General features: G+C 31.8%; 1 protein-coding gene across 1 annotated transcript; it reads left to right on the plus strand.

The window, feature by feature from the left end:
* The first annotated feature begins 6745 nt into the window (after window positions 1–6745).
* LOC105785986 (11-beta-hydroxysteroid dehydrogenase-like 3) lies at window positions 6746–13266 on the plus strand. Its single transcript, XM_012612202.2, has 6 exons — window positions 6746–7034; window positions 7123–7315; window positions 7915–8000; window positions 9200–9331; window positions 9506–9634; window positions 12887–13266. Exons 1-6 carry the CDS (start codon window positions 6840–6842, stop codon window positions 13136–13138), a joined length of 987 nt encoding a protein of 328 aa, XP_012467656.1. The 5' UTR covers window positions 6746–6839; the 3' UTR covers window positions 13139–13266.
* Window positions 13267–20095: the final 6829 nt, after the last annotated feature.

Consider the following 20095-nt stretch of genomic DNA (forward strand, 5'->3'; position numbering starts at 1 on the left):
GGAGGAGGTTACCTTGGAGAAGAGAGCCTCTATTTGCGTATGAGTCTTTGGTATGACACCCTGGGAATGGTGTAAGGAACCAGAACGACGTAGATCCTATATCCCTGAATTGGATAAGAGGGGATTGAGGAAAACCATATTTCTACCCTTGGATTATAGTGGGAGAATGATGGTACAAATTATGAGCCCAACAGATTAAACTTTGAGGTTTACAGTGGGGGCAATCTGACTAAGTGATTCTTCAGAAAAGCCAATCGAGCAAGAAGGTGTTGTAACAACGTCAGCCTTAATAAACTCCGAGTAATGACAACCTAAGCGATATCGTTCTCAAAAAAATAAAATTCTGCATTCATGCAAACACCATTCACACATGTCTAGTTAAGAGCATTTGATTCATTTTGATCATGTCATCCTAATCATTAGGCATAATTAGGTTCATTATACAGGTCATGTTCCCCAGACAACAGATCAATAAAGATTGCGGATCTTATCTTCCCTAGGAGTAGGGAAGCAGATCTAAGCGGCGGATCTTATCTTCCCCAGGAGTAGGGAAGCAGATCTAAGCAGCGAATCTTATCTTCCCCAGGAGTAGGGAAACAGATCGAGGATGGCGAATCTTATCTTCCCTAGGAGTAGGGAAGCAAATTTAAAAAACTAGTCCTATCTCCCTGGTCAGCAATGGGATAGGTTGAAGATTACGGATCTTATCTTCCCCAGGAGTAGGGAAATAGATCGAAGACGGTGAATCTTATCTTCCCAGGAGTAGGGAAACAGATTTAAGTCACTAGGCCTATCTCCCTGGTCAACAGTGGGATAGGTTGAATATTACGGATCTTATCTTCCCTAGGAGTAGGGAAACAGATCGAAGACCGCGAATCTTATCTTCAAGCGTAAGGAAGCAGATTTAAGCAGCAAATCTTATCTCCCTGAGGTTGCAGTGGAGAAAATTGAATTCGATAATCCTATCTTCCTGAAGTTGTAGTGGAGCGGGTTAAAGTAATAGATCTTATCTCTCTGAAGTTGCAGTAGAGTGGATCATAGCAAATCTTATCTCCCTGAGGTTGCAGTGGAACAGATTGGAGTCGATAATCTTATCTCCCTGAAGTTACAGTGGAGCGGATTAAAGTAACATATATTATCTCTCTGAAGTAACAGTAGAGTAGATCGCATCAGGCCTTATCTCCCTGAGATTACAGTGGAATACACTGAAGAATTTCAGATCTTATCTCCCTGAGATTACAGTGGAATAAACTGAAGAAATTACAGACCTTACTTCCCTGGCAATGCAGTGGAACAGATTAAAGCCACATCAATGAATCTTGTTTCCCCGACATTGCAGTTAAAAGATTAAAGCCACAATGGCAAATCTTACTTTCCAAAAGTTACGAGTTACAAATCCTATCTCCCTGATATTACAGTGGGGTGGATCGAAGCACAAATTCCTATACCTCTGAAGATGTAGCAGGATGGAATGGAGCCACTTGAAGAGGAGCACCGAGGTCCAGCACGACCGGGCAAAATTGGCTATTTTTGGAGTCTTTGCTTCGTCCCTATTACACGACGAACAAAGAGGGGCAGCTTTAATGCCCAAATTTTGCCCGGCCCGAGACCAAAATTAAAACCCCAAAAAATAAAAATAAATAATAGTAAAATGTCCAGTCTTTTCTTTACAACAAGCAAACCCAAAATACAATTCTAAACCCGGTTACAACCCAAACCCATTGACCCAAACCTAAACTGGACTTGGCCCAACAACTATACGACCCAAATTCCAACCCAAGCAGAGACCCTAGCAGCTAGGGTGAGCCTCAAAGACGCAGACCACTAGGGCTTTCCTTCGCCCCACGAGCCTCAAGACGCCTTTAGCCATTGCTCCAAGAAGCCACAAGCCACAATCACCATCGCCACTCACGCGCACCTCGCGTGCAAGACTGCACAACGAATCGCAAAGAAAACGCAGAAAAAGCCGAGGATAACAACAAAAATATAGAGGATTTCTTTTGTATTTTCTATATAAAAAACCATCAAGATTTGTAAAAGGTCATCTTTTTACACAATATCAATACGAAATACAAAAACAGAAGATTTGAGGTTTTCTTTTTCGGTTTTTCACTGTTTTCTCTCTTTTTGTTTTCTTTGTTACGAACACACACACACACACACATTTGAATACAAAAATTAGAAATATTCAGAGGAATCGAAAGGAAAAAAAGATTTGAATGTGATTTGCAGTTTTCTTTTCTTTTTTTGTGTTGTTCTCCGTTTCTTTTCATTTCTTTTTTATATACAAAACAAAAAAAAGAGAAAGTGAGGTACCTTAATAACGCCTGGAATCCTTGTTGCTTCATCATGATCGGAGTTCGGGCAAGGATTCTGAAGCTGAAAAGTGGCAGAGTGCTCAAATAGCAGGGAAGGGAAGGAAGGTTGCGGCTATGGTTTTAGAAAATGGTAGAGGTCATTGATTTAGGTCTTTTTTCATTTTTAATAAGGAAAACGACGCCGCTTGAAGCCTTTCTCAAGAGCCTCAAACGGCTACAGTATTGGCCTTATAACTCACGCAGTGACCCGACCGGGAGGATCCGCGACTTTCGCTCGTTGGTCTTTTTTGCAATCAGTCCTCCTTTGTATTGTATTGCTTGATTTGGTTTGTTTCAATTTTTAATTTATACCGCATATTTGGTTCCGATTCTAAATGGATCCACGTTCAAACAGGCAGATTTCCATGTTTGATTTTAAATATCCGGATCTGTATGCGTCTAATTGCTGTTTTGGTCCTCGGTTTTGAATCGATTGCAAATACAAACCTTGTAAATCTTGATTTTAATTTAACCCTTTTGTTATGTTCATTATTATTTTAGTATTTTTTTAATTTTATAAATTTTTAGCATTTGCTAGTATTCTTTTGTTTTTTTATATTTTTACTTACCTCTTTTCGTATTTATTATTAGTATATTTCATGACTTTAATTTTTTTTTTGTAAAAAGGCATTCAATTTTGTTTATGTATTTTTTGTAAATCAAATTCTCTGTTTTAGTATTTTAGATTTGTCGTCATGCATTGTTTTTTGATTTGCTATATTATTATTAAAACATTGTTTCATTACGATACATCAATATTTTATCATGTGTTCTTATTATGTAATATTATTTTATAATAATTTAATGTGTATAATTTATCAATGATTTCAAGTTATATTCCTTTAAACCAATTTTTATGTAATCTACTTATTCAAAATATTACAATATTTCACTCATCCCAATGTACATTATTATGTATTATTTACAATATGCTTATGAAATATTTACTCTAGTTCCATGCTTGTACATTTTATAATGTTCACTTCAAAATTCATTCAAATAAAGTTATTTTATTTAACATCATTCTTAATTTTCTTTTAAATCTACTCCCGACTCAAATGTATTGTTACTTTTAAATCATTGTTGAGATGACATATTTTTACCTTAATGTGTCTTTTGAAATTGATTATTAATTCTTTTAATTTTCATTTGTTAATACTTGGTATTTGCCTAATGTGCTTAAAATTATTGTTGCTATTCTTGTTTGAATTTACCTATTGTTTGCTTAATATTTTGTGTATGATTAGATTGCTAGTTATCCTATTACATTGTACATTGGTGTTCAATTATACCATATTGGTTTTAAAAATAATGTTTTACAAAAGCATTATAATCATCTTATTTCAAAATTCCTAAAAGGGGCTTGGTGTCTACGAGCTCTCGAGAGAATTGTGCCCTAACTTACTGGGCTACAATTCTTCTTAACGAGTTTACATCATCAAGTACCCATTTCATTAAAACCATACAATTGATAAAATAAAGCTTTTAAGATTTCAAGATGTTAGATCCTAACTTAATGGATATGACATTTTGTTACCTCTATTTTAAAATAAAGGCAATATTTGGTGTTTAGGAATTTTAAGAAAACTGAACCCCAACTTACTGGGTTTTGATTTCTCGATTGACCAAAATAACCAAATATCCTTCTCAAAACGTATGAATTTTTAAAATTTAAAAGGACGAATCTAACTTCGAAAATTGAATCGTTGCACTCTAACTCACTGAGTGCGACGATTTATTTCTTTAAAGTGGGTAGGTCTTATTTTCCAATTCGATTTTTAAAATTTAAACTGCAAAGGATCGTATTTTAAAATCTTTTCAAAGTTTCGACACTAAGACATTAAACAATCGATTCGGTACCAATTTTGGGCGTTACGAGGGTGCTAACCCTTCCTCGTGCGTAACCGACTCCCGGACCTATTTTCTTAAATCTCGCAGACCTAAAATTTATTTTTAATAGTGAACCGATCACACCTTAATAAAAGATCGGTGGCGACTCCCATTTTTATTTCCAAAAGTCGATCATCATTTTTCAAATATCAAAATATGGTTTCGACAGCGGTGAGATTAGATATTGTAGTAATATTGTAGCGTGAGACAAAATGTAGGTTAAACGCACCGTACCGCACCCAATCGCCTATTCAAACTCACCCTTAGTTTAGTTTTAAAATTTTAAGAAAAATATATCATTCCCAAACTAACTTTTACCTTTTTAATTTCCATATGATTTTACCCTCTTTTATAATTTTTCCTATAATTGATATTTAATAATCCAATTATTAATATAATTGTACTAATTATGTATGTGGAAGTTTGAATTGATTCGATATATATGTTTACGGGTCGGGTTTGGGTCGATTTTAAACATGGTATACATACATCTTATGTTTGCTCGAGTCTAACCCGGTTTAAAATATAAACTTTAAATTTTGTCCAAATCTACTCCGACTTATAAAAGACTAACCAAGCTTTATTTTAGGCATACTTGTACAATTTCAAAATTTTAAGAATATTTATATTATTTTTAATTTAATATCTAACAACTTTATATATTTTTCATTTATTAAAATTATAGATAAACAATTTAAGATTTTTAATAGGTGTACAACATAATATTATATATTAATATAGATTTCATTTTATGTGTTATAAATTATAAATTTAGAAAACAAACTTAATTGAATTCTAACCTAAATACTTAAACTCCATTTCGATTCATATTCTAAATTAGCTTTTTTTTTGGATATAATGTTGTTTTTACCATAAAATTTTTGCCAAAGGTTCTCATACCTCACTAGAGGAGCCTCCATGATCATGGATCAACAATAGATTTCCTATACAATGAGAAAATGGAACACTCGACTTATTTACGATGAAAAGGAAATTTTCAACACTAGAGATACATAATGGCAAAGTGATGTATTTCATCATCCAACTATATAAATAATAATTTTAGCTTTTAAATTTACCTTTTAAATTATTTTGTTGACACGTAAACATTTAATTTATTTTAAAATTAAGAAATAATATGATTTTTTTTTTATAAAATTAGTATGCCTTTGCATAATAATTTCAAAGATTATTAAAGAACTCAAAACTAATTTTACCCTTCAATTTTTTGGGGCTCTCAATCTCAATGATTTGTTGTTACCTTTTATTTTGATTTGAACTTAGTAATACTTGATTGAAATGGTTCTCGAGTCAGTGAACTTTTCATATTTTATATTATTAAATTACGATCTTACCCGTAATATATATGATTAACCCTAAGCTTAATTATCGGGTCGAGCTTGAGTACAAAGATTGGTTGGATAAAATACGCGTTTAGTCCATGTGCTTCTCAAAAACTAGGAATTTAGCCCATGCACCTGTAATTCTAAGAATTTAGTCCCTCTTTAGATTTTAAAAATTCAAGCCTTAATTTTTTTTTAATATGATCAAAACAGTCCAAAATGCAACACTTTGGAATGTGTACTTCCTACCATAACGTTAGGCGGTAGTTCCCCATAAAAAAAACCATCAAAACATTTCCCACTATGAGGTGAAAGTTGGGCAGCAAAAGAGGGGAGCATTCCCATGAACAAAATGCATGTCCAACAGATTTAAGTATTTTGGAAATTTCAAATATTATAATTATTTTTAATTTATTATAATTTAATTATAGTCATATAGGAATAAATTCATTTATTCAAAATAATTTTTAATAGTCTCAAAATTTTCATGTGTAATCAAAATCTATATATTGTATATTTCCCACTCTTTGTTTTTGATATTAAATAAAGTTATAACTAAAATATTATTTTAAAAAAGTTGATTATTGCGTTTTAATTTTTTTTATCTTTAAAATTTGCTTTATTAACCCAAATATGATTATTTTTATATTATTATTTTGAGTCTAAAATCTAATTATTGCATTACTAAAATGAATTAAGTCAAAGTTGAAATGATAATGCAACTTTCATGAAAATGAAAACTAGTACAATATTTTATTTTAATCAATACTCTTTAATATTAATATTTAATTTAAACTTTATTTTTAAAATTTAAAAGGTAAATCCCATTGTTTTAAATTCATTATTCTTCCTTTGGTAGATGAAGATACAACAACAACAATAATGATGATGATTCATTATTTTGTAACTTCAATGATAACCTTTTCTATGGGATATCAAGAGATTTTGCAGAATTCATATGGCATAGTGCCCCATCTACATTTATTACGTTTCAACGCTACAATTTAAAGTACTCTGATCAAGCACATCAAATATATTTTAATTTTCAAATATTTATTTTATAATTTGATAAAAGAAATATAAATTATGTACATCTAAAAAGTTTAAATTATTTGTATTTGTTTTTTAAAGTTAAAATCCCGTATGATACATTAACCCTCTATAAAAACACAGCTACAAACAAGTGTAAAACAAACCACCATTTTCGGTTCTCTATACATCTCTTGAGTTTTCTGTGGGTGCAGTATCAATGGCTAATCAAATAGATGTGATTACAAATATCATGAATGTGATAGTGCCTCCGTTTATGCTCATTGTTCTCCTTCTTGTTTATCCACTTTATCTTATTTACAAGTTCATCAACTTCATAACAAGGCTCCTAACCAGTGAAAATGTTGCTGGAAAAGTAGTGCTCGTCACTGGTGCAGCTGCGGGGATCGGAGAGGTTTCACATCCCATAATTAATCTTAAATTCCTAAATGAGTTATAACTATTGCATGCATGGTTAATTTTTTTTTTTTCATTTTTTGAAGCAAATCTCTTATGAATATGCAAGAAGAAGAGCTCGGTTGGTGTTGGTGGACGTAAGAGGGGATCTTCTAGGAAGGGTTGTGGAAAATGTTAGAAGCTTTGGATCTTCGGATGTTATTGCCATTACAGCTGATGTTTCCAAGGAAGAAGATTGCAAGAGATTTGTTGATGAAGCAATCAAGCATTTTCATCGATGTAAGTTAAATCTTTACACTTTTTTTTTTGGTCAAATTTTTATTTTAGTTCCTCTCAGATCTGGGATTTAGTCCATAAAAATACCATTAAGTCAAAGAGTAAATTGATGTTTTTGTTATAAACTTATCTTTATATAGCAACATGACGTATACGTGGTACATTACATGTCATTGTCTGATTATTTCATTAGTACATCCGTTTTAAGTTTTTAACGATACAAATAGATAAAAATTTTAAAGGTAAGGACTAATTATTTGCTTTTAATTTAATGTATAAGGATTAATTTACCTAAATTTTTAGTAAAAGATAAAATTAGTAAAGAGATAAAATACAATTTAACTCCTAGTGTAAGGTCCTCTATGGTATTTTTTTTTGGATTTAGTCTTCAAATATGTCAGGTCATAGAACTAATATAACAAAACAGTGGAATTTTTTACTAAAAGTAAGAGGATTGAAATATGTGAAATTAAAGTATATGGATTAAATATTAAATTTTGTATATTAAAGGACTAAAATCATAATTCGACCTTTTTCCCTTTTGTTAATTTGTTTGGTTCTTGATTATTTTATAATTGAAATTTGAAACATGCATGGAACAGTGGATCACTTGGTTAATAATGCTGGCCTTGCAAGAGTAAAATTGTTTGAGGAGATCCAAAACTTTTCTGATTTCTCTTATCTTCTGGTAAGATATATTACTTCTTTTAATTCCTTCTCAATTTACATTTTAAACCTATAGTACAGTGGATCAAATTATAATTATCAAAAGTTTTAAAAATAAGTACACTCAACTTCATATTTAGTGACTTGTCATCATTTTGTTTAGGTAAGTTAAAAAATCTTTTAGGGAGGGTTGAAATTAAATTTTATATTTTTATGAGACTTAAGTTGTAATTTTAATTTTGTCTTTGTATCTTTATAGTTTTTAAAACGATTAAATCAAAATTTTATAATTCTTTGGGGTAGACTATAATTTTACTTATAATTTTATAAATTTTAAGGAATTAAAATAGAATTTTCTTATTTTAGGAGTTATGACTCTTGCCTATTCGATTTACTGACAATATATGCATTCGATATAGGTTTAAATATAACAGAATTCCATATATTCTTTCAAATTTTAAAATTTGATTTCTATACACATTAATTCTCTGCACTTCTTCATTTAAATGTGGTTTCAAAATCATGATTTTCTCATCTAATTTTACAATTACGAAAAGGTAATAGAAAAAATCCCTTAATGCATATAGTTTTTGCTAATTTTGTTTTTATTTTTACAAGGGCATAAAATTTATAAATTTCTTATATTTTCTATAAAATCCTACTTTTCTTTAAAGATATATTATTTTGAAAACATATATTAAAATTCAAGAAATATATATATAATTTCAACTTTTGGAAAAATGTGTTCTTTATGGTCCTAAAGTCTTTTTTGAACTTTTGGAACTTTATTTTATTTATAATTGATACGTTTTTTTCATAAATTTAAAAAAATTATTTTTAAAATTTTAGGATTTTTATTTTTTATAAATTTTAAAGAATAAGGATCAACCAAAAAAGCCAAAAAGACTTATTATGAGATTTTTAAAAAAAATATAGGGGTTCAATGTCAAGAGTGAACTACATGGATTAAATTTTATATTTAAGACTCTAATATATTTAAATCTAAACTCATAATCTTTAAACTTCAAATCGAAAAATAATATGTGCTTAAGCACGCTTAAATTGACGTCTTTGTACACAATGTAATTGAATTAAGACTTAATTAAAAATTTAAATATTAAATTTATTTTTTATTATATAAAAATTAAAAAATATATAAAAATCTTAAATACGCAATATATACATAACAATTTAAATGTATACTTTTTCCATATGGTGTAGGACGTGAACTTGTGGGGAGTGGCATTTGGCACATATTACGCCATTCCACACCTAAGAAAAACTAAAGGGAAGATCATTGTCATGGCTTCCTCCGTTGGATGGTATCCTTTCCCACGCTTCAGTTTTTACAATGTAAGCCATTTTTTTTTTGTCATTTTCTCTATTTAACCCAACATTTATTCTTTTTCAAAATTGGATCATAAGTCGAACCAATCTCCGAACTAATACTTTAATTTATTCACAATCTGACCAATCAATCCGTATCATCCAACATTACCATACAAACGTAAATATTTTGTGGTTCAGGCAAGCAAGGCAGCATTGATCACCTTCTACGAGACGTTGAGAACCGAGATTGGCAATTCCAACATTGGCATAACAATTGTGACCCCGGGATTGGTCAAGTCGGCTTTGTCACAAAACGAACCTGCAAAGGTACACTCATACATCTATTTTTATAAGCTAAATTGACAGAAATATATAATTGAAAAAAGTATATTCTAAGATTAAATTAGAACATTCTATTTTTGTCCGTACATTATCATTTTTAGGATGTCTAGTTCTACCCATACTCAACAAACTTAGCTTGATTAATTTGAATCTAAAGTTGATCAAATTTAAAGATTACAGTATCTGAACTTGTCTTTAAGGTTCAATTTGCTACTTAAAATTTTTCTATCTAATTAGATGTTTAAACTTAGCTTAATGTTTAATTTAATACCTATTTTTTTGTCCGATTAAGTAGTTGAATTTGACCTTTTAATTCATATTAGTATTTGAACTTGGCTTTACAAATTAAATTTATTCAAATAAAATCATTTATTGTAAGTGCTAATTTAAACTAAAAAGTCAAATTTAAGTATCTAATTGAACCAAAAAATTTAAAAACTAACTTTGCAACATCCTCAAAACCCCTTGGTCGTAAATAATATAAGATAAAATCTTAGTGAAATAAGATATAAGATAAAAGAAAATGAAAGTTGCAATATATCAAAAGAGAGTTAAATTAAGAAGCATGACATGATGTATAATTGATTTCTTGATAAAATGAAAAAAATATAAAGATGATAAAAGAGAATATTGAGTATTAAAATAATAATAATAATATTTAAGTAGGTTTTAGTATATTGATTTAAAGTAAGGACTAAATCATAAATATGTGAAAAGTTTTTGGCTCAAGTGTAAATATTCAAAATTTAGGGGATCAAAGTGGAAAAATAAGAAAGTTGAAGGACCAAAAGTAAAAATAAACTAATTTACTATGATATGAAATTGGCATGTAGGGACCAAATTGAATAGGTGAAGAATTGTGAAGGACTAAATTATAATTTTACCAAATTAATCGATAATTTTAAAATATCATAAAGGGCAAAATGATCAATTAAAAGAGAGAGAACTCTAGAAGGTAAGGATGATGTTGGAGATACTTTAAAGATATTTTGTAATTATTTAATTAGATAAATATTACTTTATTAATATTTTAATGAGATATTTTGTTAATATTTTATTATAAATAGCTAGTATAAAAGGAGAGAAAGATGAAGAAGAAGAAGAAAAAATCCTCCCATCTTTCCAACGTGAGTGACAGGGAGAAAAGAAAAAAAACTTTGTTGTCATTACAATTTGGTCATTTTACCAAAAATCTATCATTTTCACCTAGAATTTTAAGAAATTTCATAATCACCAAGAGAGAAAATTGATGAGAAGATTATGGAGAACAAGAAAATTTCCTTGGGTTCAAGAAAATGAAAGTTGGGGGAAAGAGAAAATCAAGTTAAAGTTTGAAATTAATAGGACAATATAAGAACATCGAGATTTTAATATATTTTTAAGTTTAATATTATTGAAAAAAAAGTATGGAAATGATGTTAAAGTAGAGTTTTCTTATATAAGGTTTTATGTTCTTAATATGTTAGTGAAGGGAAATAAGAGGAAGTGATGGGAAATATTGTAGAGAAAAGAAAGGAGGGTGTTATAAATTTGGTTATCAACATTTTGCACTAAAATAGTTTTGGACAGCAGCAATAGTCTGACTTTGAAAATTCACCAAAAATTGTATAAATTGAATTAGAGGTTAATCAAAGTATGAAATTAAAGCCTATTGAGTCTAGTTTTACATAGAAGAAACGGTGTAAGAAAAAATAATTTCATATTATGAGATATATGAATTTTTGTGAGATAATGTCAGATTAATTTTGGGTTCCTCTATTCTGACTATATTTTTAAATTCTTAATGAGTCTATTTTCAAGAGAACAAATGGAAACATCATCCAAACCCTGTACTAAGAGATAATTAATTTTAGTAAAGAAAGGTCAAGTCGTCAAGCAATAGAATAGGGACAAATTTAAAGAATTTAATGTATTTATTGGCTAAATTATAAATTTTAAAAATTTTAAGGTAAAAGATATTTGAGTCTAGTTTCAAAAACATCAAGCGGATCTTAATTTCAAATTCTATAGATCAAGATATAAATAATTTAATAAGTATGACTCAAGTAGATGACTTTGATATAAACACATAAGTAAATATTGGAATTATAGCTAATGTTACATATAAACATCTTATGTACTAAAAGCTAAAGATTCAAACAAATATATACATAAAGGATGTGGAATGAAGAGGAGGAGGAGGAGGGAAACTATACATATGAATGTATATATATAGTAGATGAATTTGAAATGTTTTGAAATGGTTGTAGGTGATGGAATGATTAATACATGTCAGTATTATTTAAATAAATTGATAAAATAATAAGTAAATGATTGTTAATTGATGTGATATTGAATTCTTTGTTAAAATTGTATGAAGAATTAAATTAATTGACAAGATTTAGAAATAAATATGAAATATACATAAAGTGAGTAAACTAATTTTGCAAGTGCAAGTCCTCAAATGGTCTTATTTGTAAAATTTTAATATTTATGTTAATTTTATAAACTTTGTTATCTTTGATTGAATATCATGTTTTTATAACGACTTGATATTAGAAATAGATGTAAGTGGATGATATGTAAAATAAAGTGGTGGTTATGATATCTGAATACGGTTCAGATAATGATATAAAATAAATAAATAAAAATAAAGCGTGGAACTTGTAAGAAAACGGAGACGATGTCACGATAACAAGGTCGCCATGTCGCGACGTTGGTTGCGACGACAGTTCAAAAATTTTTATGAACTTTACAATTTGACATTTGATCAATTGTGGATGTTTTAATGAGCTCCTTTAACTCATAATTAATTTTATTATAGATTCAATTATTACTAATTAGTTAATGATCTACATTAATTAAATAATATGATAAATTGATTTGAAATTTTTAATAGTTACTTTAACAATGAATATGATATCTTGATATCTTAACTTGACAATCAGATTCGATATAGAAGTATTAAAAACTTGAATATTAAAACTAAATTCAAGTATTTAATAAATTGAAGTATAAAACCAAGGTTAGATATCCCAAATATAAAATCAGCCTAATCAAAATTTTTAGAACTTGAGTCAATCCTATCCAAATTCACCAAATCCAAAATCAAATGGATAAACTTGAATAGATTTTAAATCGATAATTCAAACATTTGTGAACTCTTTTTTTTCCTCATTATAATATAATTGTTCATTGGAAGAACAAATACAATGGACTGGTGTGCTGACATTTGATTGAAACTTTTGGTGGGTATAGGCAGCACTTGGATGGATCCCAATGGAATCAGCAGAGAAATGTGGGAAAGCAATAGTGAGGAGTGCATGTCGAGGAGATAAGTACGTGGTGGAGCCATCATGGGTTAACTCACTTTATGCATTGAAAGTGATGTGCCCTGACCTGGTTGAATTTTGCAATCGCTTCTTATTTATTACTGCAGAGAAAACTGCACCACCCACCACTGATGCACCCCATAAAAGCTTCATACCAACTGAATTAAAATCTGATTGATTCACTGGTTGATGTAGTCAGAAAATAAAATTTAATCTCTCCGTATATTAATAATTTCGATGAGTCGTGTTGGTAGATTTTATTTCGGGGCAAAATGCAAATAAAAGTTTTTTTTTAATTTATCGAAATAGGTTCGGTAAATAATTATTTATTGGAATGAGTTATTTTTCTCTAAAATACATCCACGTCAGCACGATGTCAAAGTACGTGACAGGAAAACACGTCCTCAAGGGCGCGCTTTGTCCACGTGGACAAAAAACGCGCTGACGTGGACATGTTTTATTGCCACTTCAGCGCATTCCAAGAGACGCGTTTTCCCTGCGCGTGAACGGTGCCAACGGCCATTATTTTACCGTTGGCCCCTCCAACGGTAAAAAAAAAACTATAAAACTCTCCACCTCTTCTTTTTTTTTCACAAATTAATCCTTTCTCAATTTCCTCTCAATTTCCTCTTGAATTTCCTCTTAAATCCCTATTTTTAATTGTTTTTTTTTAAAAAAAATAATTTTTTTAATTTTTTTTAAATCGTAAAAATTTGTACGAATTTAGCAATGGTCGGAGAATTGATTCGTCTTGATAACAAGCACATATCCGTCGAACAAATGAAAATGGTAAGTGTTAAATTATTTTTTAAATATTATTTAATATTTTTTTATTTATGCATTTTAAATAATTTATTAATTTATTATTTGTTATAAAAGTCTGTAGATCGGATATTGAAATGCTATATCCGAAATATGCATGGTCCACCATCACTGTTGGTAGAGAATTACCTGCGGGAAGCGGGTTTTTGGCACGTGGCGACGGTAGGCCGGGGATGCAAGTTGGACCCGAAACTTATCAGAGCGTTGGTTGAGAGGTGGAAACCCGATACGCACATATTACATCTTCCATGTGGAGAGTGCACTAACACATTGGAAAATGTCAATCTACAATTGGGATTGTCGGTGGACGGGTACCTAGTCACAAGGTCTGTTCAATCTGGCGATTGGGGAGCGGTGTGCTATAAGCTTTTGGGCGCTATTCCGGAGAAAATTAACGAAGGTCAAATCGAGATGGGCTGGTTACGAGACACATTCCAGGATCTGGATGATGATTCAACCGAAGTAGAAAGAATCCGATATGCTCAGGCATACATTCTTCAGATAATTGGAGGTTATCTGATGCCGAACTTGTCACAGAACCTCGTACATCTAAGATTATATCGGGATGGGCTGGTTACGAAACACATTCCTCGCTGCTGAAACTCGTTGATTTTAGAGCAGCTGGTGAATTGAGTTGGGGGTCTGCCGTGTTGGCAACATTATATCGGGAGATGTGCGGGGCGACGCGACCGAGTAAAGCTAAAATTGAAGGTTGCCTGTCACTACTGTAGTCATGGGCACGGTTTCGGTTTCCATTTTTACGTCCTCGAGTGGACCACCCATATACATTCCCACTCATAACGAGGTAATTTTATATTAGATTTTACAATTATTACGTAAATTTTTAAAAATAATAGTATGCTAAAAAGTTTATTTAATTAGGTGGAACCATCTGACAAGTTATGCTCGATTACCTACCTCTCTTGAAGATATATACGGCTTCTATTGGACGAATTGTTGGAAGCACATGTAAGTATTAAATAAAATAGATATTTCCATAATAAAATAGTCGATTAGTATTTAGTATTTAGTACATAACTAATATTTCCATCATGGTCATATAGTTTGAATGGACACCATATGAGGATCCGACAATTCGGGCAGTAATTCTGGATGAGTACTTCCAAAATCGAAACGGTTGCCATGTGAAAGTCCCATTGGTCAACTTTACGACTGTGGAGATGCACCAGTCGGACAGAGTATTACGGTAATTTAGATTCCGACAACCGATTCCCGTGGCACCTGAGATGTTGGATGGTCATCAAAAAATCGACCTACAGCAATTACATACGGATTGGCCGAGATTCTGGTCACACTACATCCAAACGTGGGAAGATCGGTATGACTATATACCTACTCAGGAACCGATCATCGTTCCAGAATTAGCGTACGTGTCAGAATACATGCCATGGTTTAGGATCAATGGGAAGCTGTATTTACTCTCGCCATAGGAGAGGCAGCGGCAATTGCGTGTCCAAATGGAACGACGTGGCCCTTTAAATCCAAGAAGAAGAGACGACGACGCAGGCCCATCAACAAGGTTCGAAAATTCACCCGGCCCATCATCAGCGCCCATAACTTCATCAGCCCAAGAACAAAGACCAAACACACCACCCGACCCAAGAGTTCAACCGATGATACCCACGGCACAGCCTTTTCAGATGATGCCAGGTGCGTATCCTAGCCCTTTTATTTATCCTAACCCTTATATGTTTCCTTTTTCTAGTCCCATGGCAAGTTGGAGTCAATGGCTCGGTTCATCTCCATTTTCGACTATGCCGAATGGACCGCCAATGATAGGCCATCGTCACAGGAGGGATCGCAAGAGGGGCCGTCGGGGAGCTCTTCTTTTTACCAAACGCCATCACCGTTTGGGTTTCAAACACCTTTGCCGTTGGTGATGCAAATACCTCCACATTCACTATTCTATCAATGTGGCTCATCGTCCTAACACCGACAACCAGATCCCCTACCGGATGAACGTAATCCCCCGAACAACCACAACCCCGTTAAAATCGGACAAAGAAGGAATCAAATACAGAATCATCGATTTGACCGCCATGTGGCAATCGAATCCGCAGCAAGGAAATTGATTTTTATTTTAAAATATTTGTACAAAATAGTTTATATTAATGTAATAAAATACAAAATAGTTTAATTTGAATATTTTGATATTATTTGATGTAATAAAATACAAAATAGTTAATATTCTTAATAATAAAAATTATTTTAAATAATTCAATATGTTGAACACTTGGCATATTATTTCATTTCAAAAAATAGCCTAATATTCTTAATAATACAAAGTTGTTTACAATGACGTTCAACTATTGCGATTTGGGCATGATCGACTTGTATGGCCTGGATTCCTACACCATCTGCACAACTTGCCTTGACTGGTTGTTTCTCGGATATCCATATTGTTACGTATTTTAGTCGAGCATGGTCGACCCTTCGGTTTGTGATGCAATTCTCTATCTGGTAACAGCTTAAAAGGAGCAAGCGATACGGGCGGCCACTTACGTTCATCTGGGACCGGTGGGAAAACGTGTCTCCAGACGTTGTACATGTTTTCTAATTTGTACATTTCATCGACATAGCTCATTGGATCCAGACGGGGATTCTGACAAGCTGCAATTACATGAGCGCATGGATAATGAGTGCATCAAACATCCCACAGTCGCAAGTCCTATATTGCAAGTGTACACGATATTGCCCGCCAATAACACCTTGGTGCGGTCTGTCAAACTCTGTCACGCGAAACCATAAGCTGTCTCGATCGTGACACACTGTGTGCATGGTGTTCGCCCACACCTTGGCATTGTTAATTTCTTGCACTGCCTTACTGCATCATACATGGCCTCCCTGCATCTGGCCTGCATAACTCACTACTTGCTTTGGAAATAGCGCCGCCAAATGAAAATATGTCTCTCACACAACCGATGTTATCGGTAGATGACACGTTCCTTTTAGAACAGAATTTATGCATTCAGCCAGGTTTGAGGTCATATGACCATATTGTAGGCTGCCGTCGTATGCTTGTGCCCATTGTTTGAAACGTATGTTGCAAAGGTAGTCCGCGCCTTCGTTGTTAATTGAACGCAAAACTACCAATATCTCATGAAAACGGTCTTTATTTATTTCATACCCTGCCAATATAAGTTCATAGCGAATATTACATACCACTTTTTCATTTACAATAAATTTAAAATGACAAACGAAATAATATTAATAGAGACTAAATACCCATGTTGGTCACTTGTCGTCGTTCGCTCTTAGATGGATATTGTCTGTAGTAGTTGGAAGCAACGTGCCTTAAGCAATATCGATGGTGTGTGCGCTGCCATAAGCTTCCATGTCGATCAAATGTAGCTAGTATACCTGTACCCCGATCTGAAATAACACAGATATCAGGTTGGGGGCACACATGTCTTCTTAACCTAGATAGAAAGAAATCTCAGTCATCAAATGAATCCTCCGGTGTTATTGCAAACGCAATTGGAAAAATTCTCCCATCGCCATCTTGTGCCACTGCAAGCAATAGCCGATGAGTATACCTACCAAACATAAAGGTACTGTCAATTTGTACCAGTCGCAAGTACATCATTTGGCGATGTAAATTGTACATATAACTCAATATAAGGTGCTCCATTAGCAAGATGGGTCTGCACCATTGCCTCCAAGCTACGAGCACCTTTTATGTCAAATGAGTCATATGTCACCGGATCAACAGAAGAACAAAATCGATACGTAATAGACAGAACTTTCATTGGCGTCGTTCCAAAAATTTACGCCTAATTCTTTTACGAAGTTCTGTCAAACCTATGTTCTGGTTAAAAACCAGTCGTACTGTATTCTCCAATAAAAAATAACACGATTTTCGGTGTGGCAAACCTCACCATCATAGTAAATAACAGCACTGATACGTTCACTCATCTTTAATTTCTAACATTCTTAGCCTCTCTAAATTGTTTTTGCTGTAACTTATACAATTTGAGAACATTTTTTGCCTCATTTATAGCCTTAGCCGAAACATGCTATAGTAGCAAAAGCACGTCCACGTGGGAGCGATTTCAAAAATTCTTCTAATAAAATATCCTGCTTGAAGCGTTTTTTATACTATTTGCTCAGAAACGTTAACTCGAAATTATTTTTTCAGGACCTACTGTAGCAAAAGCGCGTCCACGTGGGAGCGATTTCAAAAATTCTTCTAATAAAGCACCCTGCTTGAAGCGTTTTTTATACTATTTGCTCAGAAACGTCAACTCAAAATTATTTTTTTAGGACCTACTGTAGCAAAAGCGCGTCCACGTGGGAGCGATTTCAGAAATTCTTCTTATAAAGCATCCTGCTTGAAGCGTTTTTTATACTATTTGCTCAGAAACGTCAACTCAGAATTATTTTTTCAGGACCTACTGTATGAAAAACACGTCCACGTGGGAGCGATTTCCTTAATAAATTTTTAATTAAATTACTCACGTAACCCTAAACCCTAATTTAATTATTTTTTTATTAAAAAACCATAAATACGAAACCTAATCCAATTTTGAAAAAATTATAATTAATTTAATTAATAAACTTTAATCCCTAATCCCTTATTCGTTTAATTTTTTCTCCAAAACCCTAAAAATCTTAAAAACTCTAAACCCTAACCCTAACCCTAACCCTAAAAACCCAAAACCTAACGTGGGAGAAATGGGCAAAACACGTCCCCAGGGGAGCGCTTATGTGGCAGCAAAACGTGCCCTTGAGGGAGCGATTTATGTCCACGTAGGCAAAGCTCGCCCTCAGTGACGCGTTTTTCTGCCACATCCCCTGATATCGCGCTGACGTGGACGCGCTTTCAGGGAAAAGGGCCATTCCGGTAAATAATAAAATACCGGGCCCATTTCAGTAAATTTTTTAAAAAAAGGGGGCTTTTAATGGTGTTTTGCCCTTTTATTTCGTACTTTTTTGTTTTATGTATTAAAGTTTTAGATAAATTACATTTAAGTCGTTAAAATTTATATTTTAATTATTCAATTTTAAAAATTACAAAATAATAATTGATTAAAACATTAAAATTTTAAATATGATAATCTGCATGGAAATCTATATATAGTTTTTTTCTTTTTTTAATTTTAAATTTTATAGTTTTTCAAATATTTTTATAATTATTAAATAATTTATAAGTATTTTATATAAGAAAAATAATATCGTGTCAATATGAAATATACGTGAAATATCATGTCATATGAGTTGTTATGTCAACATCATTAAAAAATCAATGTTTTAATTAGCATCTCTATTAAAAACAAATTAACTCTTTTAAAAATTAAAGACTAATTTAACTCAAAAGAATAAGGATCAAAATGATAATAAAAATCCTAATAGAGTTTATTTCTAGTGGAGAAATAATCCTAATGGAGTTGTACTTGTGGATTAATGGGCAACTATTAAGTTTGTTTTATTTTTATAAAATATACCATAGATTATAGAATATTGATAAAATAAATTAACAAAAGATTATATATTTTATAACATATTTTTATAATTTTATAATATTTTACTACAGTGTACCAAAAAATCATTATTTTTGACTACATAAGTTTATAAATTTCTGATTAAAGATAAAAGTTTTTATGATTGTAGATATTTAATTTTCTTTTGAAACAAATGAATTATAGGGTAAATTATATAGATATTCTCTTTAATTATAAATTTTTTTTATTTTAGGCACTAAAAATAAAAAGTTTGTAATTTAAGTATCTATATTACATAGTTCATCATTTTGATCACTTTCGTTAAAATCACGCATGCAAGTTGACGTGACAATTAAAAAAATAGGTATAATAACACATTTAACCTTCAACTTTTACATATTATATCGATTTAGTTATAATTTTAAAAATTGGCTCTCAAAATTTACAAATATTCTCAATTTGATCAAAATTCAAAAAAAATATAAAAATACATAAATATTTTCAAAAATAAAATAAAAACCCTTCCCTCCTCGTGCCTCTCCCCCCCCCCCCCCACCGTCCCTCTCCCCGTATCCCTCTTCTTTTTTCTCCCATTTGAATGATTCAAATATCAGTGTAATTTATGGTTAGCTCTCAAATTGCATGCATATAATAAATCTCAGTGTTCAATAAATAGAATTTTCCTGAAATCCCAGATTTTCCTTGATTGTCTCATCCACCAAATCAGAAAGAAGGGCCAAGCTTTTCAACTATATATTCAGAAGCTAAATAATGAATAAAGCTTTTGAAAAATGAAGGTATGTGGAGTGAGAGTGCTTGCATGGCTTGTTTGGGGTTGGTGAATGGTGGGT

Source organism: Gossypium raimondii, chromosome 7 (genome assembly GCF_025698545.1).
Source record: "Gossypium raimondii isolate GPD5lz chromosome 7, ASM2569854v1, whole genome shotgun sequence".
Taxonomy (NCBI): domain Eukaryota; kingdom Viridiplantae; phylum Streptophyta; class Magnoliopsida; order Malvales; family Malvaceae; genus Gossypium; species Gossypium raimondii.

What these genes read in the sequence shown, in the direction of transcription:
- LOC105785986 (XM_012612202.2), top strand. Translation starts at nt 6,840, where the DNA reads ATGGCTAATCAAATAGATGTGATTACAAATATCATGAATGTGATAGTG. An exon ending in CAGCTGCGGGGATCGGAGAG is followed by an intron (nt 7,035 to 7,122) that starts GTTTCACATCCC and finishes CATTTTTTGAAG; the next exon opens with CAAATCTCTTATGAATATGC. An exon ending in CACAAAACGAACCTGCAAAG is followed by an intron (nt 9,635 to 12,886) that starts GTACACTCATAC and finishes TGGTGGGTATAG; the next exon opens with GCAGCACTTGGATGGATCCC.